This window comes from Akebia trifoliata, chromosome 4 (genome assembly GCF_017979445.1).
Source record: "Akebia trifoliata isolate Shusen 1 chromosome 4, ASM1797944v1, whole genome shotgun sequence".
In the NCBI taxonomy this organism is placed as follows: Eukaryota; Viridiplantae; Streptophyta; class Magnoliopsida; order Ranunculales; family Lardizabalaceae; genus Akebia; species Akebia trifoliata.
The window spans coordinates 4,462,985-4,487,218 of record NC_141378.1 but is presented as its reverse complement, the minus strand read 5'-3'; the positions used below and the strand labels follow the sequence as shown (position 1 = coordinate 4,487,218).

The following is a 24,234-nucleotide window of genomic DNA, read 5'->3' as shown; positions in this document are numbered from 1 at the left end:
AACGCGAATGAATTAATAAACATAAAAAAAAAAAAAAGAGCCCAACTAAAGGAGGAACAAAAGCAAAGTGGGTAAACCACTCCAATAAACTTCAAAGACAAGTAATCAAAAATATTACATCTATAGACTGAAAATTGATAGATGGTTCAGCTCTCTTAAGGGAGAAGATCAACATGTAAAGCCATAACTTACAACACAGGACATAAATCTCTTGGGACTCCCAAATGAGTACTCCACAAAGCAGAGAAGAAAAACATGAGATAATACATGAACTATTCTATCTTTCTACGTGACGGTAGACGTCTGGGTTAAAACAGAGAGTGCTTGACCAAACCATCAATGCTCAGTCTTTAACCCTAGAAGCCTTACCCTATCTTTTGGACGGTCTCTCATCGTCCTCCCCACCATCATCAGAGTCATCTTCACTTGACCTCTTCCTCTTTCCTGAAACCTCAACCTTTCCAGCATCGTCGCTGTCGTCTTCCTCATCTAAATCTTCTTCCTCACCATTCTCTTCACCTTCTTCAAAATCACCAGCATCTTCCTTGACTTCTGTGAGACCTATTGGTCGGACGAGATTTTCGATATCCTCCTATACAATTATTTGCAAAGAAATATTATGTTGGGCAGAATGATGAAGAGAAAACACATGGGCACAAAGTAGAAACGGATATAATACCAACACGAAAATTTATCGGACAAACGTTATGAGATGAAGTGCTGGAAAACAATATTAATTGGCAAACTATAAAATGCTTCCCACGTAGTAAACCACATGGGGCTATATTTTAAGATCATTAATCTAACTAAAATGGCTTCATCCTCGTGATCAAAGCCCTATACCAAGATTTGGGATCGGAAATCGAACCCTATTCTTCCATTCCACTCTATCTAAAGCCACGCCTTATCTTATTGAAAGAGTGTTCTCATCTGCTTCCATTATCTCCATCCAAGTTCTTTTGGGTCTTCCTCTCACTATTTTAGATCCTTCAACTTGAATACTTCTTCAGATACTCTTAAGAAAAAACATGTACCGCAAGCATATGTTATGCACCTTGGAAAATTCCCAACCGTTGGATTTCATGTTTTAGTGTGTCACATATTGCCATTCTAGTGAATAATCAAAAGGTCATTTTAGTATAGAAAAACCACACTTTTGTGAAGAGGAGTTTTGTAAGTGTGGAATTCAGTCCAAAACACTGGGTTTCAAAATCAGCATTGTTTGTAAACTATAACTGATTTACACATGAAACACAGGAAATGTATAGTTGACTAATATTATTAATTAAAAATTCTATAAATGCATAACAGATTGCTCAGGTCATAAGTCTCTCTCTTTGCTGCTTTTTTCCACAATATTAGTTAGAAAATTTTGTATGCACTTTTTGACAGTATTTGGTTAGTATAAAGAAAGGTGTAAACAACAAAATTCATAAGAAACCCATCAAGAAATCAAAATTGAAGATGAAATTACTAAATCTGATCTTTGTACTCAAAGTTTAATTCAGTCAGAATGCAATCAATGATCAGACACTGACTAGTATTCTTTTCCATAACCTAAATAATAATAAATAAAAAAAGGGTAAAGGTCAGTGTTTGGCAGTGGACCCTGTGTCTGAGATCGAGATTACCCCCGCCATGATCAGCCAATATTCATGTCATGCACATTATGGGTGAAAAGATAATGGCAAACTCAAAGAAAAACGAAAAAAAGAGAAATCAATATGAAGTAATAAGTGTGACCAACTCATACATAAGAGAACATATCAAAACAGTAAAAATGAAGAAAAGTAATACTGCAAATGGTCACAAGGCACAACCATGAGCATACCACCACTAAATAGAACCACCGGATAAGTCCACTTCCAAAAGTAACCCAATTGGGTGATCCTTACCGTCAGATCAGTTGCATTATATTCTACAATCTGAAATAGCACCACTAGATCATGAAGAAATTACAGACCCGAGGGAAAGTACACATGATATAAGGTCTTGGCAAAAGGAATCTCACAATGGACCAATCAAACTTTTGTACGCATACCATGAGTATGGCATGGGCACACGCAAACCAACCTCAAGAACTCTCGTCTTTCTCCTATGTGCTACTCCAAGAATTCTACTTACAGGGCTTAGACCCATAGCTCAGTTGGTTTGACACATAGCAAATCAACTTTGAGCTCGTGGGTTCAAGTCCAGCTTACGCATAAGAAAAAAAGAATTCTACTTAACATATAAGACTTGCTTTTTCAGTCAGTGAACAGAACAGATGAGAATTAAAACTTCCGCATATTTTGAAGACCGATTTAATAACATATTACCTAAGAGAAAATAGGAATGATCATAAATCAAATCATCCAAAAGCCCCCAAACAAACAAAGTTGGGCTAAAATTACTATAGCAAAAACATAGAAACATAATTTTTGAAAGAATAATGATTTTCTGAGGCCCCCCTTTGACATACGCCCCCATCACAGAAACATAGATCATTTGCCTCGGAATACGCAGAACCATAAATCTTTTTCTTCTGTATCCCAAGGCAAATGATCTAAGGTTCTGTGATGGGGGCATAGGGGATTGTATGTCAGAGGGGGGCGTCAGATTATCACCACTCTTTTTGAAACTAATCACGCGCACACACACACACACACTCTCTCGCAGAGTAACCATGAACATGAACAGAGAATTTAACAACCCCCCCCCCCCCCGCCAAAAAAAAAAAAAAAAAAAGAAGGAAGAAGCTGACACATTATATTAAGATCTACAATTCTTCTCTTTTCCTTGCACCCTGACAATTTCAGACATGATCATGTTAAGCTATAAAATAGTTTATTAGCTATTAACACAGAAAAAATTCTAATTAAGAAAATTTAATGATGGTGTGTGTACACGAACTATGTAAGGGAAAACTATAAAATATTCTAGCTTTCCAGCAGACCCAGCTTATCAACAGTAAACAGCCAACAGATGAACCCTAAAACAGAATTCTTCTTTATTTTTCTTCTTTTATTTTATTTTATTCGGGGTTTCAGTGTAACCCTATCAAATCCATCAAAATCGTCATCATCGAAGCTTTCTACCAAATATTTGGGGTCGGATGAACCAATCTTGTTCCTCTATTTTAATGCCAAAAGAACAGTTTTTATCTAAACCAACCCTAGAAACATAAATACGACGAAAGGCAGCAAATTTAAGAAATTATAAAGCAAGTAAAACTGTAGATCTTCTAACATGTAGATTATCTAAAATTTAACCTAAAATTAGACAAAATTACCTCCTCCTCCTCGCCTTCCTCTTCATCTTCATCATCGTCCCCCTCACCATCATCATCTCCATCTCCCTCTCCATCATCAGCATCATCATCTTCGTCTTCATCATCGTCCTCATCATCCTCATCATCATCTACAGATAGAACATGTGGAGGAGGAGCAGATTCCAATCCTTCTTCGACATCATCATCATCTTCATCGTTATCATCATCATCATCATCATCACCATCACCATCATCTTCTACATCTTCCACGTCATCATCCTTCTCTTGATCCACTTCATCATCGACATCAACTTCATGGGTTTTTCCATTTAAAACCCTAATTCCATTCTCTTTCTCGATTTCCCTCGCATCATCCATGATCTTCATGTCTTACAGAAATTTCTCTCAGGAATCGAAATTAAAATCGAAAGAAAAAAAAATTAATTAGAAAAATCGAGAAACAGGGGAGGGGGTAGAGAGAGAAAGATGCAGAAGAGAGGTTTCTGTGAGTTCCTCCAGTAGCTCTGCAACCACGATCTCAGCCGTCCAAACAAAATCGTTGCGGATCAATGACGTGTCAATAGATCGTGCGGTCTGGAGGTTCCCAACAGAGTACCTGGTGTGCATGTGTTTAGTAGGGTTCCACGACCCTCAATATTCCCAATCCCACGTGTAGAATTTAGTAGGGCTGACCTCATCGAAATTTGGTTTTTCTGCCGCGTGAACAAATCAGAATATTCCTACCAAGCCCAACAAGCGTAATTTCGAATGTTAGGATAATATTATAGAATTGATATTGCCACACCAACTTTTGCTAACAGCACACCAATTATATGTGATTCTTTAATGATTTACATAGGAGATGGTGTGGCACTAGTAGCTCTCTAATATCATCTCAATTTTTTTTTTTTTAGAAAGGTTTGGAAGTGATTGAAGATGGTGGTTTGAATATGAGGTTGAAGATGTTTAAAAAAATAAAATAGTCCTAGAAGTTGTAGAGGTTGAAAATGGACATTTTTGACCATTTAGTGTGTAGTCAATAACAGAAGACTAAAGTCCAAAGGTACATCGTAAGTTTGAAACCGCGTTTGTTACCTCTAAAATCATATTCTTTCATTCCACTTTGCATGGGATCACGTCTTGTGTTAATTAAAAATGTAGTCATATTTATTTCACCACCTTCAAACATGTATGCTTAAGGCTTTTTCACATTCTTTTAATACTTTCGAATATTTGTTTTAATTGGGATGGTAAGGTTTAAGATGTCAAAATCATCTCAATTGACTTTTTTTTTAATAAGTTATTTAGTGAAATCAATTATATATTTTTTATTTTTATTGATTTATTTATATTTAAATATAAGGTTTCTTTTATTCGATTAGATAAAGCATAGTAGGCCTTAACATTATTCTATAAAATCTTCATTTTCATTTGATTGGTATGCATGTCACATAAAATTCCATGAGTGCATCGGCACTTTAACCATTCAACTGTTTTGTGAAAATATCCATAATTTTGTAAATTTAACATCGAAGATAATGAAAGCAATTGCTCTGAGAAAAAATGAAAGTAATCATTCTATATTAAGAAGGGTATGTTTGAGTACTAAAGGAAAATGAGTTGGATTTCCATTTTTCCAAAAAAAATTGTATTTTTTATTGTTTGATTGATTTTTTTCTATAAAAAATAAAAATCAACAAAAATCCAATAATATGTTTTATTCTTCTCTTTTCACCTACAACCTTGGTCGTCTTCGCCCACTTTATTCTTTTTTATCCTCCACCTCCATTAATGCTTCGTCTTTCTCTTTATCTTCCTTCTTCTTCCTCCACTTCCACCCCTATCTTTTGATTTTTTTTATTCTGGTATTTCTTTTCAAATGCAATCAAGTACATGAATTTATATTTTCTACTTTACTTATTTTTTATGAATTTCAAAATCCATGGAAACTAACTTTCCATTAAATCAAATACACCAAAAACGTAAATGAAATTGTTACTTCCCAATTCCAAAATCATGTTGTTTCATAATTTAATAACATCAGTTATTTATTAGTATAACAAGTAAATGGTAAAATAGAAAACTATATCCCATACTTGTCTTGCAACTATGAAAATGAGTTTCACAGCTTAACGTTCGCATCCATTTTATTTATATTTATTACAAGAATGTCTGGATCCATAAATCTGACCATCATGGGTGAGGGAATTAACTTCTAAAACACCATATCTCGTCCAAATCCCTTATGTGCATACAATAATGAAAACCCTACAAACCACATATATCACCTTAGCCGAGATCAACTCATGAGGATGGTCGTCCTGGCCATTAGGCACAAAATCACTTGATAAATAAATGAGATAGGCATGCAAGTGGATTAGTTGTCCCCCTCCACCCCCATCCCCACCCCACAAATAAGAAAAAAGCCGGAGATAGGACGCAAGCGCGTCAAAATGAGCTTAATTCATCTATCATTATGTTATCACCAATTTAATGTGATTGTAAAGGTATGATTTTGGATTGATTCGGACCATGAACATAGGCATATTTAGTGGTGGAATCCACATGTCAAAGGGAGGCAACATCATTAAACTTTGATTTTCAACTAATCAAGTGCCACACTTCGATACATTTCTTGGGGGAAATAATGGATCAAATATTTCAATACATGTAGTTGTTGAACCATACCACATTGTTCCAATGGCAACAAAAGCCACAAAACATGAAAACTATAAATTCAATTTAAAAGCAAATTTGGGATAAGTTTGTTTGATTTCAGGGCATTTTGTTATTTATAACAAGAAATCGAAAATCACTTTCAGTTTTAAAAGAGAAATTTTACTATCACACCAACTTTTACTTACAATACAACAATCCTTTACAAGCAAAAGTTGGTGTGTTAATAGAAGCTCTCTTTAAGAAGCTTCTCGGTTTCTCGAGAATGTTCGTGATTCCTGATTCTCCACGATTAATCAGACATTTCGAAACCGGGGATATTTTAGTAATTTAAATTTTTTAAAACAGTATGCGACACGTGTCCAAATGTTAAAGAGTCGAGATCCCATGCTGTGTCCCGTTTCAATAGATAAGATAGGTGTCTACGCGGCGCATTTGATTACGAAATAAGAAAATTGGGCTGCGTGAACGGCTTGATTAGGTTTTCGAGGTATTTTAAACATCAACTAAAGTGTGCCACGTAGACACATATCCTAGGAACGGGACACCGTATTGGATCCAGAGTCATGTTCAAAACCTAAGACCGAAAGCACCTCAAAAGTTTTCTTTCTTATTTTTTATTCTCTCGCTCAGTAAGTGTCTGCTTCTTCGCCATTATTTCAAACCTTCAAAGTTCAGAAATCTTCTCTATCTGATTTCATCTCTCGCGTCAAACTTTGAATTATTAAACTCTCGATCTATTCGATTTCAATCCAATTCTTCACTTGTTCATATTTTCAGATCTCTGCAAATCGATTTCCTTGAGTTTCTTCAGAAATCGAATCGTTTTTGTTCAATCTTTCAATCTAAAATCGCTCGATTTCGACTGTAAATTTGTTTCTTGGTAATCTAACTGGTTTGAATGGCACATGCTTACCCCAATCAAAGGAATATTAATGCTCAGGGAGCTCGATTCTTCGAACTGATTCCTCCTGCTGGTTTGTTTCCTGGATCTGTTGGTGTTTTAAACCCTTATTTTCGACCTATGGTGCCTCACGTAGATGTTTTAGTTCCCTTTAATCCTCCCGTTCTTACTCCTGTTGGTTTTACTTTGGATGCTGGTCTCTTGATTCGTATGGATGAGGAAAGGACGCAATCGCTGCTTAAGGTAGTTCTACTTACACTCAGATTTCTTATTCTCCAATTTTCAATTTTAATTTTTTATTTATTTATTGTATTTGGTTTCGGATTTGTAGTTTATGGTGAATGAAGGACTCGTGCCTTCTCCAGAAGAGGAAATGAAGAGGAAAGATGCAATTGAGAATCTCAAACAGGTTTGTTGGATTTGATATGTTTGTTTTTGGATGAATTTCAGTAGGTTTAAGTGTGGAATCGACATAAATTAGTGTTTTTTATTTTCAATCTTTGTTTCTTTTACAGTTTTAGTAGTTTTAAGTTTCCATTTCCATGAAATTATTTAATGATATTGAGTTCAGTGTATTTCATCAATGGAACTTCTCAGTGTCTATTTCTCTCTAACCAAACTCTTTTTTTATTATAAAATGTGTTGAAAGTAGGCTTATTCGACCCGTTAGTATGTAAATGTCTTGGAAGTTTTATTGTACAAATTGCTTGGACTTCTTAAAAGGGTTATTGAACAATATATTTGCACTAGTATCTCATGTAAAGAAAATGGGGGTATATCTTGCATTCGGTTTTTGTGTATGCTAGATAGATTTCAAAGAATCAGTAACTTTATTTAATTTACCTAAGTTTTTGTAGGTACTCTTGAGTTCAATTATTATTTTTTGACTATGAATCCATTGACCTAGATTCAGTTCATCGTCATGTAGATTGTAATGGCATGGATAAAGACAGTTGCTCAGAAACGTCAACTTCCAAAGAATCAGATTGTGAACAGTTCTGCAACAATATTGACCTATGGTTCCTATGGTCTGGGAGTAAGTATTTGTAAACGCCCTCCTTTTATTTTTGTTTTAATTCTATTATGCTCTTATTCTGTTGACATCTCAACATTTCTGTTAGTGGAAGTGGTATGAATGGATAAAGTCTATAAATAGTAGTTTTTAATGGTCTATTAAAATTTTAGTTTGGGGATAACAGTATGTTATATCGTAGACAAATACTTTCCTTAATTAGAACCTTTGGCAATCTTTGACTCTCAGTTTTTTGGTTGTGCTTGTCTTTCTTATGCATTAGGTATTGATTGTGGAGTGGTTTTGTTATTAATTTATATCTTGTAATAGGTTTGAACTTTATCACGAGAAATTTTTGCAACAACAAAAATAATCTCAAAATACATCAAATGCAGATCATTGGATAGTTTTCTTCTGCCACAAAATACGCTTGCCTGAATAAACAAATATCTGATAAGACCCAAAAGGAAAAAAAAGAAGGGAAAACTACTAAAATAGGGTTAAATATTTTTATATTTTCAAAAAAGAATCTATTTTTTTTTAAATTACCAAAAACGAATTAAGTCGCTGGACAGTCCAGCGTTTTAAATGGAGGCTAAATTGCTGGGATGTTAAAACACTGAACGGTCCAGCGTTTTAATCACTAGAAGGGCATTTTTGGTATAGTTATATATTTTAACACATTAAAACGCTGGACAGTCCAGTGACTTACTAAAACACCGAACTGTCCAGCGACTTAATTTGTTTTTGGTAATTTTTGAAAAATATAGATTCTTTTTTATAAATATTAAAATATTAAACCCTCTTTTAGTAATTTTCCCAAAAAAGAATCATGTTGTTGGAGTTCTCCTTGCCCTTTCTCTTCTCTCAAAAGAACCTTCACCATAACGGTTGCAAATGTTCTAGATGTGGTTTTCTTGTACAGCTTTACTTTTTTGGCCAATTCGTTTTTCGAAATTCTCTGAAGTCATGGAAGACTTGTCCTAGGTTTGAAACCTTGATAATGCCATTCCAAGACAAATGACTCACTTTGATGAATCTTTTTTCCAGTTCAGTATAACTTGCTTTTAATTATTTTAGTTATGGTCTTCTTCTAGTTTCCTTCAGTTTAACTGATTGTACTTATTGTTGAAGTTGAGTTACAACTTAATGCTTTGTTTCTGTCTTGCTAATTCTGACTGCTGGTTCTTCCTTTGCAATTTCTTTTGATAGTTAAATTAATGTTTCTGACATTCAGGCTCACGGATCGGAATCGGATATTGATGCTTTATGTGTCGGCCCTCGCTTTGCCACCATGGCAGTAAGTCCTTTTTTTTTTTTGGTTTTTTGCCTTTGCCCTCTCTATGGAACCACTTGTTAAACTGGACTAAATGTTCAGATGGGTTTTCTGCTGGCTCAAAGAACCAACAGGTTTCCCCATCTCAGCATTTCCCCAAATGGGGAGTTTCAGCCAGTAGTTCCCGTTATGTGGACAACTATCCACATGGCCAATCCATAGGTTTGTCTGGATTGGCCATGCCAGACTTCCATTTGGCAAGCAAAACTGCACTTTCTGGAGTGTAGTAGCTCCAGAAAACCTTTTTCCACAGGAATTATCCATTGAATTTTATTCCATAATCGTGCAGGAGGACTTTTTTGGTGTTCTGCTCAACATGCTTCAAAGTAGACCAGAAATATCAGAGATTCATTGTGTCAAGGATGCAAAAGTTCCTTTAATGCGGTTTAAATTCAATGGGATCGCAATTGATCTTCCATACGCCCAGCTTAAAGTTCTATATGTTCCTGACGTAAGTTTCTAAACTGTGCCTTATGTGGACATTTTTCTTCATCATAGAAAGTCAGATACATGTCTTTGTCATTCCCTGGCATTGCCTGATCTGTACTCTGGATCCGGATGCTTCTCCGAGTTCAAATAAACAAAACCACCTTTATTGGTTCAGTTGCTTGTAGATATATGGAATACTTGACAATCATGGATACTATTCAACCTAGTCCATTTTTAAGTGAATGTTGCTCCTTGTCTTATGATTCTTACAGATTTTTTTTTTCAACTAGCATTTTAGATACAGAATATAAGCTTGTCTCAGTACCATCATTAAACAATATCCATGACCTACTCTCTGGTTGTCCCTTACTGATATGGGTATGGGTGTCACAGTTCAAGATGGGTACTAAGTGCCAGGTCCCACAAACCCTGAAAATGGGATCGGTGCACTCAATGGTATATTGTCAGTGATGTAGAAAAATTTGTATTTGTGTATGTCAAAACTGGTAAAATGGATTGTGTGATTAGATATGTTATGAAATGAGTCTTATGCATACAAACAAGAGACTACATCTATGATATGCATACAAAAATTTCAATTGTAAAAGGTAACTCTTAATCTAAGGTGAATGTTATGAAATGAGTCTGGAAGTGTCGCATCATAATCCATGGAGATCCAACATGCTCTGGATTTATTGCTCCAGATTACGGACAATGAGTAAATCAGATTTAAGGATGCAGTCTCTTTTTTCTTTCCTGATACGTGAAGAAATTTTATTAATGAGAAAAAAGTATGGTCAATGTAACCATACTGAGGACAAGAAACAAGACACTAACAAAGGAAACAAAGAAAGACTCAATTACACGTAAATATTGCACACCCAATCCCACTTCCCAACAAAATCTGCAAAGAACTGTCCCTTTTTTCCTTTATGCATATATGAGCTGCATGCATACTATTGAAATTGATGAGATAGATGCTTCCATCATGCTGTATTCTATTATATTTATATTAATTTATGACAGCAGAAACATTGACTGTTCTGGTTATTCCTCGATAATTTAGAAATATTGATTTGGTGATTGTTGACACTGCAGAATGTGGACATTTTCAATCCGTTCTTCTTAAGGAACATTGATGAAACCAGTTGGAAAAGCTTGTCTGGTGTACGTGCTAATATGCTTATTCTTCAGCTTGTCCCAAATATGGAGGTACTGCATTTTTCTCAGATGCTTGGCATACTAGCATGACATCTGACTTTTGTGTTTAATTGTTATTGTTTTTGTTTTCCTGATAAATCTCTTGTCTTTATTGTTAGACGAGTTCAAACTTTGTATGTGCCACATGCTGTTTCAATCAGCTAAACATTTCTCAGTTAAATTTTGTATGTAAGAGGATGTGATATGGGTATTTCCTTCTTCTTTTCTTCGTCTTTTTTTTTTTTTGGAGGGGGGTAGTGAATGGTTTTATACATTCAAAATGGTACTGATTCATAAAATGAATTCACTATAGTTACAGAAATACGATATTTCTAGGAAATTTGCATGAAGTGGTGCCTTCACGAGTAGAGATATCATTTTGCCCATACTATTGTCTAATCTGAACCAAATGACTGTTAATATCTCCCCTATTTAGTGGATTAACTGCATGACACGCTGTTGTCGGTGAACACTAGTTGCTGTGCTGTATATTAGATTGGGTTTTCTGCGAGCAACTTGAGGGTTGTTTCTGACATTAATTCATGGTAGAAATCCTGAAAATACTCCATTATTTTTTGCAATAAATCTGGTCATGTTACCTACCTCATGCATTTTTAGTTGTGTCATTAATCCTTGGTAGATATCTTGAAAATTCTCCATTATTTTCTGCACCAAATTTTATCATCCTTCATATCTCGTGCATTTTCAGTTGTGAATATCTTATATATTTTTGTCTGATCCATTCCAGAAATTCCAGTCAGTGCTGCGATGCCTTAAATTATGGGCGAGAAGGCGAGGGATATACTGCAATGTAAGGGAAATCAAACTTGTGCAAGTTATCTTGTCCCTCTCATGTTTTCCTTCCCTGAACTCAGCTCCATATTGGTGTGTGCTTATATGATGAACAAATCCTTGTCTCTCTTTGCAGTTGGTTGGATTTTTTGGAGGGATCCATATTGTGGTTCTCACAGCTTATGTTTGTCAAAGACATCCTACTGCCAGCATTAGTGCCCTCATCTCAATTTTCTTTGAGATATTTGCTTTTTGGCCCTGGCCCACACCAGTGATGTTAGAGGATGGGTTATCGCCAGTGAATAGAGAAGTTGCTGAAATGCGTTCCTTAATGCCAATTCAGTTACCATGTAGTCCTCATGAATTTTGCCACTCTAATATCACAAGGAGCACATCTCACAGGATCAGGGCAGAGTTCCTCAGAGGACATAGTATGACCAGGGTATTTATCCAGTCCTTTTATATGTTTCTAATTGCAGAGATTATTTTGAAGGGAAACTATTAGAATTTAGTCTTGGTGCTTTGATTTCTGGAATCAAAACAATCTTATTTGAGTAATGATTTTAATTAAGAGGGATATCATTCAAAAGAACTCGTTAGTTAATTGCAGGATATCCTCAGGCCGGATTTTGAGTGGAGCAATTTGTTTGACCCTTTCCCGTACACAAAGAAATACAAACGTTTTGTCCGGATTTTCCTTGCTGCTTCAAATCAGAATGAGTTAGGTGAATGGGTGGGTTGGGTGAAGTCACGCTTTCGCAGTCTTCTTCTCAAGGTAACTCTCTCTCTCTCTCTCTCTCTCTATATATATATATATATATATATATATATAGGATGACCAAAGGCTGACAAAATTTTTGTCCTATGTGGCTTAAAATCAGCCCAATCTGTAACTTCTTAAGTCCATCAAAAGTGGTTTACAAATTTTAGGTAAAAAATTGACTGTTCACAATTCTAAAATAATTTTGATGGGGTTAGAAGTGATTGGGCTGATTTTTGGCAAGAATGATCTCACCATAGAGATCATCCTCACAAAAAATCAGCTCAATCTGAAACTCCTAAGCCACATGGACAAAAATTTTGTTAGCGTTTAGTCATCCTAAGATTGTCAGCCGAACGCCCCCCATACTTAAAGAGAATATTGGTTTTTTATTTACCCTCAAAATAGCGCCAAAGCTGGATCATTGAGAATACTACTTTCAATTTTCATTCTTTTTTATTAAATTATGATAGTTATCATCATGTTGAGACCTGAAGCCATACTTATACGTTGCTGCAGCTAGAGGAGGTACAAGGATTTTGCGATCCCAATCCAACTGAATACGTTGATTCGGAAGTTTCAGAGCCAAACATTGTGTTCTTCTGGGGCTTACAACCTACCCGCAGTAGCTTCAGGGATATAGAATCTGTTGAGAAGTACTTCATGAAGCACATCTATAATGGCTATCAAGGTTCCTTTGGGAGCTTTGAACTTTCCATTGTGGAATCTTCTCAGCCACCTGAGAATGCACAGTTTGATTCCAGAATCAGAGTTTGATAAACACCCATTCCAGTATATTTAATAACAACCAGCCATACAAACCAATTTACACCCAGCATCCACAGTCACTAATGGAGTCACAGACTACCCAAGTTCTCAGGGTTGAATGCAGTGCGTTCTGTTTTCGGTTTTTTGATTGTCGGAGCTTCATTGCTTTTGGGATTCTGGATTTTCTTGATTGGACAGTTTTTGAAAAATCCGTTGTCGGGTTCAATATTCCTGTTGGTTTAATTTGGGAATATCGACAGAGAATTTGAACCAAGTTAAGAAAAGAGGGCTTGTATCTTCTTAAGTGAAGGCAAGTATGCATTGTTGTCATGTTTATACTCCCAAATTTTTGGGGTTGGCAATGGGAATCCATTTCTGCCATTCAACTCTACCTAACGTAGAGGAAAGTTATATACAAGACATGTATATTTCATGTAATGTTCAGGATTTTTTTTTTTTTTTAATTATACTAATTTCCTTTTGGAAATTAATGGCAGTCAAAAGAATTGTAATTTTGTTGTTTTTTCTAATTATTATTTCTTCATACAATTGGAAAGTTGTATTTTTTTTTTTTTTTCTCATTGGATGACCATTGTTTACTATTATGAAAGCTTGGATTCTGTCTTTTGTTGGTTGGTGCATTGAGTCTGAGAAATCATGTTTAGTTCAGATTGGTTTTTAATACAATTAAATGTTGTTACATGTAATTAAAGTAGCCAGCATGATTGATGGATTTCACACCACCAAGGATTGATACAAGTGAGTATCTAGTCGCAATTCTATTTTTATCAATCAAACATGTTCCCTGGATTACCTGTAAAGTGAAATTAAAGAGTGGATTTGTTTATTTAAAATTTGAAGACTGATGGTTGTTGAACTCAACATGACAGCCGGACTCAAAAACTCACCGATATGTCATGCACAAAGAATCGTACAGTCTTTCGCTCGGGATATACTACTGCAGATGGCAGGTTAGTATTGTATCTCGAGGGACAGAATCTACGGTTCTTTGCCCATGCCTGGCGGTGAGTTTTTGTGTCCCCCTGTCAGGTGGAGTTCAAAAATCAGCACTCAAATTTTGAATGATAGAAAAAGCAGCTTTAAATGGTCCCAGCGCATTTTACAATAAAAGTGCTTGTTTTGTTCAGTCTAGTATTTGATACCCAAAAGGATAACCACTGTACTGGTAACCATTTAGGTAAAAAACAAATTACAAAATGGATATATGTCATTTTTTAATTATTATTTTTAAAATGTGCTTGGCTCATTAATTTCGAAGTCCCATGTACCCTTATTTGCACTCCTCTTATTTTAATGTCAAATCAAACATTAATCATAAAAGACCACCTAAATCATCATCATCATCATCGAAGTTAGGAGATGTAAAAGTTTCACAACTACTGTTGATCTAATGAAACCCTCCTGTTTTGTTGTGTTTTATTTCTGTTTTCGTTTTTTTTTTTAATAATCTGGAACCATGGTTTTAAAACTCGTTTTGACATCGCGTCCATGAATGAGACCAAGTCATCTCGGATAAGTTTTCCGATACGTTTGAGTTGTCTTGTTCAACAATGAGAAAAAATGAACTGTGATTTTAAATCTTGTTTGATATGTTTGACTTGTCCGTCTCATTGGTGGATAATACCGAGATGTATTGGACGAGTCGTCTCGGTCTCTGATGAGATTTAAAACCGTGCTTGGAACTGATATCAGTGTAAAACAAAGGGTAGACAGGCCAACCTTTAACTGCCGCTCTTTATCGAAATTAAACTTGTGTCTTTCAGGCACGATGGACCTTTCACAACTTCAAAATTCAAATGGTTAGGAACATAATGTTGGGTTCGGCCGACTTGACTTAGTTTCCATATGATACCAACTTCATGATGTTTTGCAATTACATGGATGAAATTAACAGAAATGCCCTTAAACCCCTACTAAGAATACAACTGTTTTCAATGGTGCAATCCATTGTTCAAAAACTAGTATCAACCGATCTCAAGAACTCGACAGAGTCAACTAACTTCCATCAAATTTCCAGTTGATTCGACATGGAACTTGTTTCGGATCGTTTCCATTATCAATTCTCCTAATTTAGAACACACTTCTAATGCAAATGGGTATGATTTATCTCCCCCCACAAACTCATAACAAAGACCATTCACTTCTATCAAACTACAGCCAGGATTCTTTCTACAACCAACCTCCTTCATCTCCCTCTTCAACTTCTCTAAATCATCCCATCTCCCAACTTCCTTATACAGACCCAACAAAGTCATGTAAACCGCTCCATTCCGTGGTTCCTCCCTAACTAGCCACCTCACGGCCAACTCGCCAACCTCCACATTCCTATGGACTCTACATGCATTTAGAAGAGCACTCCAGATCGGGACATTAGCCTCAACTGGCATTTCCTTTATCAATTTGATTGCTTGATTGATCAACCCTGCCCGCCCAAGTAAATCAACTATACAACCAAAGTGTTGGATCGTGGGTTGAATCCCAAACTCGGACTTCATTCGCTCAAAATACCCCAAGCCTTCATTCACCAACCCTGCATGGCTGCACCCGGATAAAAGAGCGACAAATGTGACAACATTTGGCTTAACTCCCAACCTCACCATGTCTTCGAACAATTCGATTGATCTTTCTCCTAGGCCATGCATGGCCATTCCGGATATCATTGCTGTCCACTCGCCCACATGCTTTTCCTTAGCTTCTTCGAAGACATGTACCGCGTCTTCCATACTTCCACACTTGAAATACATATCTATTAGAGCAGTATTAATTCGACTATCAAATTTGTTTCCTTTTCGCTCACTAATAAAAGAATGTATCGATTTACCTGTATTTAAAGCCCCTAGATTAGCACAAGCACAGAGGACACCCATGATCATAGAATCACGAGGCTCCATTCTCACGCTTTGCAAATCACGAAACAATTCCAATGCTTCCTTAAACCGTTCCGATCGAACATAACCTGCAACCATGGCACTAAATGAAACAGCACTTCTATTAGGCATCTTGTCAAACAAATGACGTGCCAACTCAATCGACCCAAAATTAGCATAACACGAAACCAAAGTAGTCCAAGTTGCAATATCCCTGTAACCCATTTCATCGAAAATTAGACGAGCAGTTTTGATCTTGGCATTTGATCCATAGAGATAAATTAAAGAATTTTGCACATAAATATCACTATCAAACCCATATTTGATCGCTTGACAATGGGTCTCCTCACCTTTTCGAAGATCAAAAAGACTTGAACATGCCTTGAGCAAGAAAGGGAAGGTGTATTTGTTAGGTGGGTACCCATGTTTGTGCATTTGGTTGTAGAGAAGTAATGCTTGTTGTGGGTCAGAGCTCGCAGCGTAGGCTCTGATCATGGTGCTATAAATCAAGGTTGATGGGCTATCAATGTGATCGAAAACCATGCGAGCGTAATTGAGAGATGAATTAGAAATCGCTAAGGTGATTACCTTCCGTAGATACGACTCTTCTTGTTTAAGTCCTGCTATTATTATGTGGGCGTAGAGTAGCTTAGCTTCTAACATGTTTTCTGATGTAATTTTGAAGAAGAAAATGAGTTATCTTTCTAACGTTTCCTAGCAATTTGGACCAATAACCAAGGTCTGGTATGGACAGTTTAAATTCCAAAAAAAAAAAAAAAATCTTCTTAACGTTTCTTAATATCTGTTGTTGTTCGGTAACTACTCCACAAGGTGTAAACCCTTGGATATTGGATGTGGCCGAGGAAGATAAATACAAGAAAATCTAATACGGATTTAGTCCCTCATTTGACCCAATAAAGAATATGGAGATACAAATCCAATTCTTAATTCCTTAGCTCGTCCAAGCTCCTGACGGAACATAATGAAATTCAGAAAGATCGTGAAAGAAACGGAACGGTACTACAGAAAAAAAAACTCAAAAAAGTACCAAATCTAAAGAAATATGAGAACATCCTTATAGAGGAACAACCAATATATTTTTCACTTCATTTTTTTTTCTTCTCTCCTTGTTCGTTTGTTTTTTTTTTTTTTTTTTTCTTTTTTTCACTCGATTGATGCTTCCATGAAACACAATTAGTGGATAGATTATCAAAAGGCCCTGATATTAAAATCACACTCAATTTTAGTTGTTTTACAAGGGGAAGTACTCCCCATGGGTTTCAGCCTCATGGGGCACATGAACACCCCTTATTATATTCACAAAAAGAGACTTGTCAAGATGAGCTGTTATCAGCCTCCCCAAGGAGGAGAGGCTTCCATCTCTTATATGATAAAACGCCAGTCTTTGGATGTCTGCACTCAGAAAGACCAAGTAGTGTAATTCATCTTTGGTGAAGTTAAGTTTCAGCCTGCAACTCTGCTTCCTTCCTCAAACAGATCAACTTGTGTAATTTGTGCTCCATGCCATTCTGTTTCATCCAGCAACTCTACTAACTTCTTCATCGGGACCTGACCCGGATACCTGTTCTACCAAACTGCAATTCATGAAAAGAGGATATTTGATTTTACAGAATGCCTTGATATGCAAGCAACGTGTGTATGAGAGAGAAAGAGAGACAGAGAGAGAGTATACTTGGGAGACCCAGAACCGGGTCCATCTGTGCTGCTTGCAGAGAGATTCTTGTAATATTGAACTGATATCAATCCCCCTCCAGCTGCTACTGCTGACTCAGGAGATCCCTGGAAGCTCACTCGTGAACTGCCTCTGGAGAACAGCCCTGCAAAGAAAATCTCATGGTCTGTGATGGATATCCTTCCAAGTTAAAAATCTCTCTCTAAAACGTCATGGCCAAAATGAAATTTCACATGTAACCCAAGTAATGGGAATCAAAACACCGCCTTCACACTCGATTCATAATAAAATTAGAAAGAAACTGTTCTACCACCAAAAAATGAACAAGCGCCCTTTAACTATCTCAAATAATCATCCAATGATTAAAAAGATCCTTAATTTTTGTGATCATCCAAGAGTGAGAACTTCTTTATTTGCCTCAGTCAAGGCGTACATTTTTTTGTTAAGGCATAAGCTTCAATTGTAAACAGAATTTCTTCTCTTTAAAAAAAAATTTTAATTTACATTTAGAAGTGTTCTTCTACACCTATGCTTCCCATACTACAAAATAGGTTGTTGTATAACGGAACATTGAGAGCTATTGCGTCTAAAGAGTATTTTTTTAGTGGTGGACACGTACTTTTTATAATGGTGGATTGTGGACGTGATTAGTACAGAATATTGACTCTTAATTATAGGGAATTAAATTTTGAATTTGACTATGTGGATTGAAACTTGAATTTAAAAATTAAAAATGTGTTAAACATAAATTATTTATATATTTTGTGTTATTTATTCAAAAATATTATGCGCATGAGGCTTACGCATCAAGCTACTGAAGATCCCAACGCCATGCCTCACGCCTTAGCTTGTGAAAATATTTGTCTAAAGCCTTGTATTTTTTCAAATTATTATTGGTCTTTGTTGCACATGATAGAGAGGGAGATCACTTGAAAACCTAAGCTATTGTTGAGAAGCCCCAATGAAAGGAGGGTGCATCCACGAAAACTGCAACAGATGCTCTGCCAACACCAGAGAACTCAAACATAGCTCTAGACACCATCCTCCCAAAGATTCCACCACTACTATAAAGAGAAAAAAGAGGATATAGGATCTCCTGAATACAACCCCCTAGTACCCTTTAAGTACCCAACCTGGCGTCACCATGTGAAAAAGGAAGCCAAAGATGCATTTCTAAGTCCATTTCCTCCACTTATAGCCAAAGCCTATCATCCTCAATAAAAAGTCTTGAAAATCCCAATTCACGTGAACATAGGCCTTCTTTCAAGTCCTCTTGCAAACTATAAAAAGTTACCACTGCACTTTCTTGAATAAATACATTCGTTAGCAATAAGCACCCATCAAGATTTGCATCCCTCCAACAAAGACCTCTGAAATGATAATAGTAGGTGAAACCAAATGGAGCTTAAAGGCCAAAGTATTAGTTATGATTTTGAAACCTTGCAATCAACTAGGATAATGGTCTAAAAACCAACTTTATCCACTGGTAGACTTTTGGTAGTACACTGTGTTAAATTACTTTGACTATATTATATGTTGGACATGCTAATCCCTAAATGAATGAGAGGATGTCAGCATATTTAAACTTGAATACATTGCCCCTTGTCAAAGAACTTGGTCCAATATAAGCTCATGTTTACCTCTCGACTAAGGTCACTCCACAAACATGTTATTACATATAAAATGGTCGGTAATATATTTCATACATAGCTAAAGGCATGACATGCATACAATTAACCTTTACGATCAGATAAATATGTAACAACAATGCTTCTTTATAGCACACATGACAGCAATTAATAAATTTCTCAGATACTTCTCAAGTGCAGTGGGTCAAATCAATAATTAGTGTAAAAGAAAGGTGCAAAGGCAATTGATTATATTCCCATTTGAAAGTGATAAAACCATTCATCACACCTCATTCCACATGTAATACTGATGATACTATGTAGTCCCAACCATACTACACAAATGATTATTAAAAATCATTCAGAAGAATACAATTCAGTATCAAGACAGCGTAAATCATGAATACGTACATTATTAAATCATGATTTATACCTTATTACAAGCTAAAATTGATTTTTTGAACTGTGGCGAGAAACTTGGGTGCAAGTATTTTGGAAATTTGTTCCTATATTTACCTATGAGAAAGAACAACAAGAACCTAAATGATAACTAATTGACCAAAGACTAGTTTTTTTTTTTTTTTTTAATATAGACCCCTTTATGACAACTATATACCAGACACTAGTTTTTTTTAAAAGGAACTCAAATGGAGGATAAGTACATAAGTGGGAAAACAAGAAAGTGAACACATATATATAGCCCATGCAAATTCCAAATGAAATATACCTTGAAAGACTATTACAAGGCAGAAGAGAATGGTGATGACCATAGCACACACATTACTATTAGAAGATGATGTCCTTGCCGCTTTCAACTTCTTGTGTGCCTTCATTCGCTCAACCCTTGCACGCTTTAACATAGCAAGCTCAGAGATTTCTCTGACCAGCTTTTGATCAGCAGCATCCAACGATGGACCTCTGGGAGGCCGGGGTGGCTTTGGAGGTTTTTTAGAGTTCAACTTTTTACGCTTCTCCTTCTCCGAATTCTTTGCCAAAATCCCAACCATTTCTTCTCCTCCAGACTTCTTATCAATCAAAAACTTCATATTCTCAGCAGAATTCGAAACAGTGTTGCATGCACTAACACCTTGTTCATCTTTGACTGAACCATCCAAGCTCACAAACCCACTCCAAATCCTACCCAACAACTTCTTTGTCTGTTTAACACCCGAAATAGGGTCTTTGTTTCCTTCTTCTTCACTAGTAGCTCCGCCACTTTCAAGATCAACTGATTGGTCTCTTTCTTTTGAAACAATGTGGTCCATCACATACCCAATCTTCCAATTTCCCTTCTCGGCGCCTCTTAATCATAAAAAAACCAAACTTTATCAACTAAAAGCTAACATTTTTCAATTTTTTGGCGTAAACCCCTAATTCACCTCATGAAACTCACATTAAGGGCAACTCAACCACTATAATCACTCAACCCTCATAAATAACATTAAAAATATATTTTATTTTTTTGTCTAGCGTTTCTTCTTCTTGACAAAATATTTCTTTAATCATCAAACCACAAACCTTATGAACAAAACCTGCATTTATACACAAATTGGAGTACTTAAAACCTGAAAGAAAAGCTATTTTAGTTCACAATGCAACTCTGAAAAACCTAAAATACCAAAATGAAATTCAGAAACAAAAATGAAAACTAATCCAAAAAAAAGCTAAAAATAAAGAAAATAGAAACGTAATGCAGCTTTTCAGAACATCTCAGAAGAGAGAAACAAGATCAAAAACCTAAATAATTTTTTATAAAGTTAAAAAAAAAAAAAATACCATGCCATCAAAATCCACATAGACAGAAATTAAAAAGCAACAGATAGAAAACATGAAGCATACCTTGAAGAAAAGCGATAAAATCGAGAAACAAAGAACCCTAGATCCGATGCATACAAGATCGAAAACAAAGCTTCGTTGAAAAATCCAACAAACCCTAAATTTAGAGAGAGAGATTTACGGGAAGTCGAAGTTTAAGGAAGACCCTTGACACTTCGTCGGTGGAAATTTCTCTTGCCCAGTCTTCTCTCCTTCCAACAACATCATAATTTTGATGTACACCATTTGCAAAATGACACGTGTCAAATATCTTGTGGATCACACATGCTTTTATTTTTTTAACTTTTAAAAAATCAGATGAAAAGACAACAAATTAGTAAATCACTTCTTTGATGTTGGTGTTTGGCAGTTTAGTACTTCTTTGATCTCTATCTTGTTCATCGTGGTATTGTACCAACATCGCACGTGGGAGTCACGCCCTTAATTTACATGTGGGATCTTACACGTGCTTGTGTCCTGTCATCTCATGCATTACTAACCCACTACTATCTTTATTGGAACGACGCGTGGCAGAATTCCTGAGAAGGATCTAAATTCAATGGGCTGAGTCAAAGTCGGTCGTCAGCCAAGTCCACCATTGATGTGGGGGCCCACATTGATGGATTGGAGATTTTATTTTCGAAATGGTGAATTGGACAATTTACTTTGTAACTTGGGACATTGAAACGATCCTAGCCATCCAAGTTATCTATTAAAGGATAGAAATTACTCTCCTTTTATTGGTCTGTTGGTCCTACAAATATAAGTCCCCTTGTGTGTCAATCATCAATATATTATTTTATTGTAATAAAATCACAAAGGTTTTAGATCTTCACGTGGTCGTTTTAATGTTTCCTCATTTAGTAGTCTGGATTGAATGCATGATCATGTGCAATGTACTTTACTAATTTTGCTATTTTTTTAAAAATATATAAAAAAGAAACATTTTATTACTTCTTTTATTAAAAATAATATATTTTTCATTCAATTATAAAAGTATTTTTTTAATAACCTAGTTAGATCTCCCAAGGAAGATCACATCCATTGGCTCATATAATTGTAAAAGTGAATTCTTCAACGTTTTTGGCATGAAATCTCCAACATCTGAGGTGGAGTCGAGAAAAATTCACATGGGGAAAATCAAGAGTGATTTTTTTTTTTTTTTTTTTTTGTGAGGGCAACATTGACAAAAAAAAATTTATCAAACATTACTATCTATCACAATAACTCATAAACCCTTAAAGACTACAAAAATCTTATAGGGGTCATTTGCCCCCAATGTTACCCTCTGTTCAAGAGTTGCTTCGATAGCAATAATTATCAAAATTTGAAAGTTATGAAGTAATATTTATTTTGACAATGAGACAAAGGGGATGAGAATCTAGATCTAGATCGATGTCCCATTCCTATAAAATAGCAAAAGATGTCTACATGGCATGCTTTGATAGTACTTCAAAATAAATGACCCGTAAACAAGTCATTTTCTACCTTGTAAGTAGTCCAATGTGTTTAGTCTCCAACCAAAAGGTGATGTAACGGACACGGGGGATGGATCCTCTATAGTACGTGTTCCCTACGGTTTCTTGTTGTGGCATTTGACGATTAAGAGAGAGACATCATATATCCATGAAATCCCCTTCCTTTAAAAATAAGAAGTCATGGACCGTCCATTTTCAAAGTCTTCGCCAAACTTGTAAAAATATCTTTTTATTCAAAAAAATAAATGTAAATTTAATTTACACGATGATCCATACAAGACTGAGGTGTTAGATCTTATTTTTCACGATATCAATCTCTACAACTTCAATGCCACACTCGTGCTACAGAGCATTTGTTTTCGGGACATCATTGTCTCTTAGACAAAGTAGAAACATCACTATCAAATACAGACATCTGACCATCATATCTAGAAGAATCTTTATGAAGTCTCTGAAGAATATTGATACGTGATTTTTTAAAGTACTGCAGACGATACAATTAGAGGTTTTAAAAATACATATATAAACATGTTACTTGTATCTTACTTGAAATAATTGGAGAAATCTTAGATCGATGGATGTGCATCGTCATGTTAACAATGGACCTAAATGGATATCAACAATTCATGATTGAAATGTAGTCATAAAATCATGAAGCTGGGTTTGTTTAGTAGAAAATGTACACTCACACACAAAATCCAGGTGTTAATTTCACCCAAAAAAAAGAGACTAAATTTGTGAAAATTTTATGTGCAGAAGTCCAAAATGCTTGGAAAATTCACACTCCCATGAAATCCATGAGTTTATTTCATGAAAAAAATAATTATGTGAAAATTTAAATGCTAAAATCCCTTATACTTGGGAAATGATATACCATTTTAAGAGAAGTTCTATTGGCACCCCAACTTTTACTAATTACACCCTAATTTTTTAGATTATTTATCACACCCCAATTAATGATTACAACACACCATTCAAACATTACAAATGTTTTGCTCAAATTATTATCTTGACGGCATAACACACTCGTTCAACAATTTCAGTAGTTGTTTACTGTTATGATTAGGCTTATGTAAAATCCTAAATCCAAAAAATAAATATCAAAGGAAAAAAAAATGAGAGAACTTCTATTGGCACCCCAACTTTTACTTGTTTTCAACCATTCATTTATTTTCTTTTTTTTTTAATTGGGATGTAATAAGTAAAAGTTGGTGTGCCAATAGCAGCTCTCTATTTTAAAGGCATGCCCATTTTCCAGAAAATTGTCAATCTTTTTCACGATCTCCCATTTTCTCTTTCTTCCACTCGTTCACCCCCAAATCTTGTGACCAACAGATCACCATCATTGCCGCTGCCACCACCACCACCATACCATCAATATTGTGACCACCACACCATCAATATTGTAGTTAGAGCCACTGTCACTACATTGTCAACGTTCCTACCACATCACCAATACAAGCACTACCATGGACATACTATCACCACAACCACTATCTAAATATAATGTGGAAACTTTTGTAACGTGTAGATTCTATTTTTCAAATTTGGATTATCCCTCGAGTTACGCTGAGCCCACTTGTTTAAGCCTACTTTTTAGGCCTA

The 24,234-nt window shown here is 35.7% G+C and overlaps 4 protein-coding genes across 7 annotated transcripts; 1 reads left to right on the top strand and 3 right to left on the bottom strand.

Moving 5' to 3' along the window:
• Positions 1-102: 102 nt before the first annotated feature.
• LOC147403141 (uncharacterized) lies at positions 103-3,875 on the bottom strand. The gene is made up of 2 exons (XM_086438614.1): positions 3,272-3,875; positions 103-592 (listed from the first exon to the last, which is right to left on the bottom strand). Exons 1-2 carry the CDS (start codon positions 3,635-3,637, stop codon positions 371-373), a joined length of 588 nt encoding a protein of 195 aa, XP_086294740.1. The 5' UTR covers positions 3,638-3,875; the 3' UTR covers positions 103-370.
• A 2,668-nt stretch (positions 3,876-6,543) lies between these two features.
• On the top strand, positions 6,544-13,754 carry LOC147403140 (nuclear poly(A) polymerase 3-like). Its single transcript, XM_086438613.1, has 10 exons — positions 6,544-7,073; positions 7,162-7,239; positions 7,759-7,866; positions 9,080-9,142; positions 9,468-9,629; positions 10,706-10,819; positions 11,556-11,618; positions 11,736-12,041; positions 12,210-12,374; positions 12,879-13,754. Exons 1-10 carry the CDS (start codon positions 6,828-6,830, stop codon positions 13,134-13,136), a joined length of 1,563 nt encoding a protein of 520 aa, XP_086294739.1. The 5' UTR covers positions 6,544-6,827; the 3' UTR covers positions 13,137-13,754.
• Positions 13,755-14,602: 848 nt separating this feature from the next.
• On the bottom strand, positions 14,603-17,089 carry LOC147403139 (pentatricopeptide repeat-containing protein At5g66520-like). Of its 3 annotated transcripts, none has more exons than XM_086438608.1 (2): positions 15,970-17,089; positions 14,603-15,894 (listed from the first exon to the last, which is right to left on the bottom strand). In XM_086438608.1, exons 1-2 carry the CDS (start codon positions 16,676-16,678, stop codon positions 15,140-15,142), a joined length of 1,464 nt encoding a protein of 487 aa, XP_086294734.1. In that variant the 5' UTR covers positions 16,679-17,089; the 3' UTR covers positions 14,603-15,139. The 3 variants fall into 3 exon arrangements, with proteins under 3 accessions (XP_086294734.1, XP_086294736.1, XP_086294735.1); XM_086438610.1 differs by having other exon boundaries at positions 14,603-16,104; positions 16,366-17,089; XM_086438609.1 differs by having other exon boundaries at positions 14,603-16,514; positions 16,604-17,089.
• A 128-nt stretch (positions 17,090-17,217) lies between these two features.
• Positions 17,218-21,336, bottom strand: LOC147403138 (uncharacterized). Of its 2 annotated transcripts, none has more exons than XM_086438611.1 (4): positions 21,176-21,336; positions 20,064-20,638; positions 17,709-17,853; positions 17,218-17,610 (listed from the first exon to the last, which is right to left on the bottom strand). In XM_086438611.1, exons 2-4 carry the CDS (start codon positions 20,599-20,601, stop codon positions 17,550-17,552), a joined length of 744 nt encoding a protein of 247 aa, XP_086294737.1. In that variant the 5' UTR covers positions 20,602-20,638; positions 21,176-21,336; the 3' UTR covers positions 17,218-17,549. The 2 variants fall into 2 exon arrangements, with proteins under 2 accessions (XP_086294737.1, XP_086294738.1); XM_086438612.1 differs by having other exon boundaries at positions 20,064-20,868; positions 21,176-21,333.
• Positions 21,337-24,234: the final 2,898 nt, after the last annotated feature.

Excerpts from the sequence above, each read along its gene's own strand:
- LOC147403138 (XM_086438611.1), bottom strand. The coding sequence starts at position 20,601 with ATGGACCACATTGTTTCAAAAGAAAGAGACCAATCAGTTGATCTTGAA. Across the intron at positions 17,854-20,063 it reads CCTTGTAATAGTCTTTCAAG|GGCTGTTCTCCAGAGGCAGT; the intron begins GTATATTTCATT and ends TTTTCTTTGCAG. Across the intron at positions 17,611-17,708 it reads CCCGGTTCTGGGTCTCCCAA|TTTGGTAGAACAGGTATCCG; the intron begins GTATACTCTCTC and ends CATGAATTGCAG.
- LOC147403139 (XM_086438608.1), bottom strand. The coding sequence starts at position 16,678 with ATGTTAGAAGCTAAGCTACTCTACGCCCACATAATAATAGCAGGACTT. Across the intron at positions 15,895-15,969 it reads TCTAGGGGCTTTAAATACAG|ATATGTATTTCAAGTGTGGA; the intron begins GTAAATCGATAC and ends CTGCTCTAATAG.
- LOC147403141 (XM_086438614.1), bottom strand. The coding sequence starts at position 3,637 with ATGAAGATCATGGATGATGCGAGGGAAATCGAGAAAGAGAATGGAATT. Across the intron at positions 593-3,271 it reads AGGAAGGCGAGGAGGAGGAG|GAGGATATCGAAAATCTCGT; the intron begins GTAATTTTGTCT and ends ATAATTGTATAG.
- LOC147403140 (XM_086438613.1), top strand. The coding sequence starts at position 6,828 with ATGGCACATGCTTACCCCAATCAAAGGAATATTAATGCTCAGGGAGCT. Across the intron at positions 9,143-9,467 it reads CTCGCTTTGCCACCATGGCA|GAGGACTTTTTTGGTGTTCT; the intron begins GTAAGTCCTTTT and ends ATAATCGTGCAG. Across the intron at positions 12,375-12,878 it reads TTCGCAGTCTTCTTCTCAAG|CTAGAGGAGGTACAAGGATT; the intron begins GTAACTCTCTCT and ends ACGTTGCTGCAG.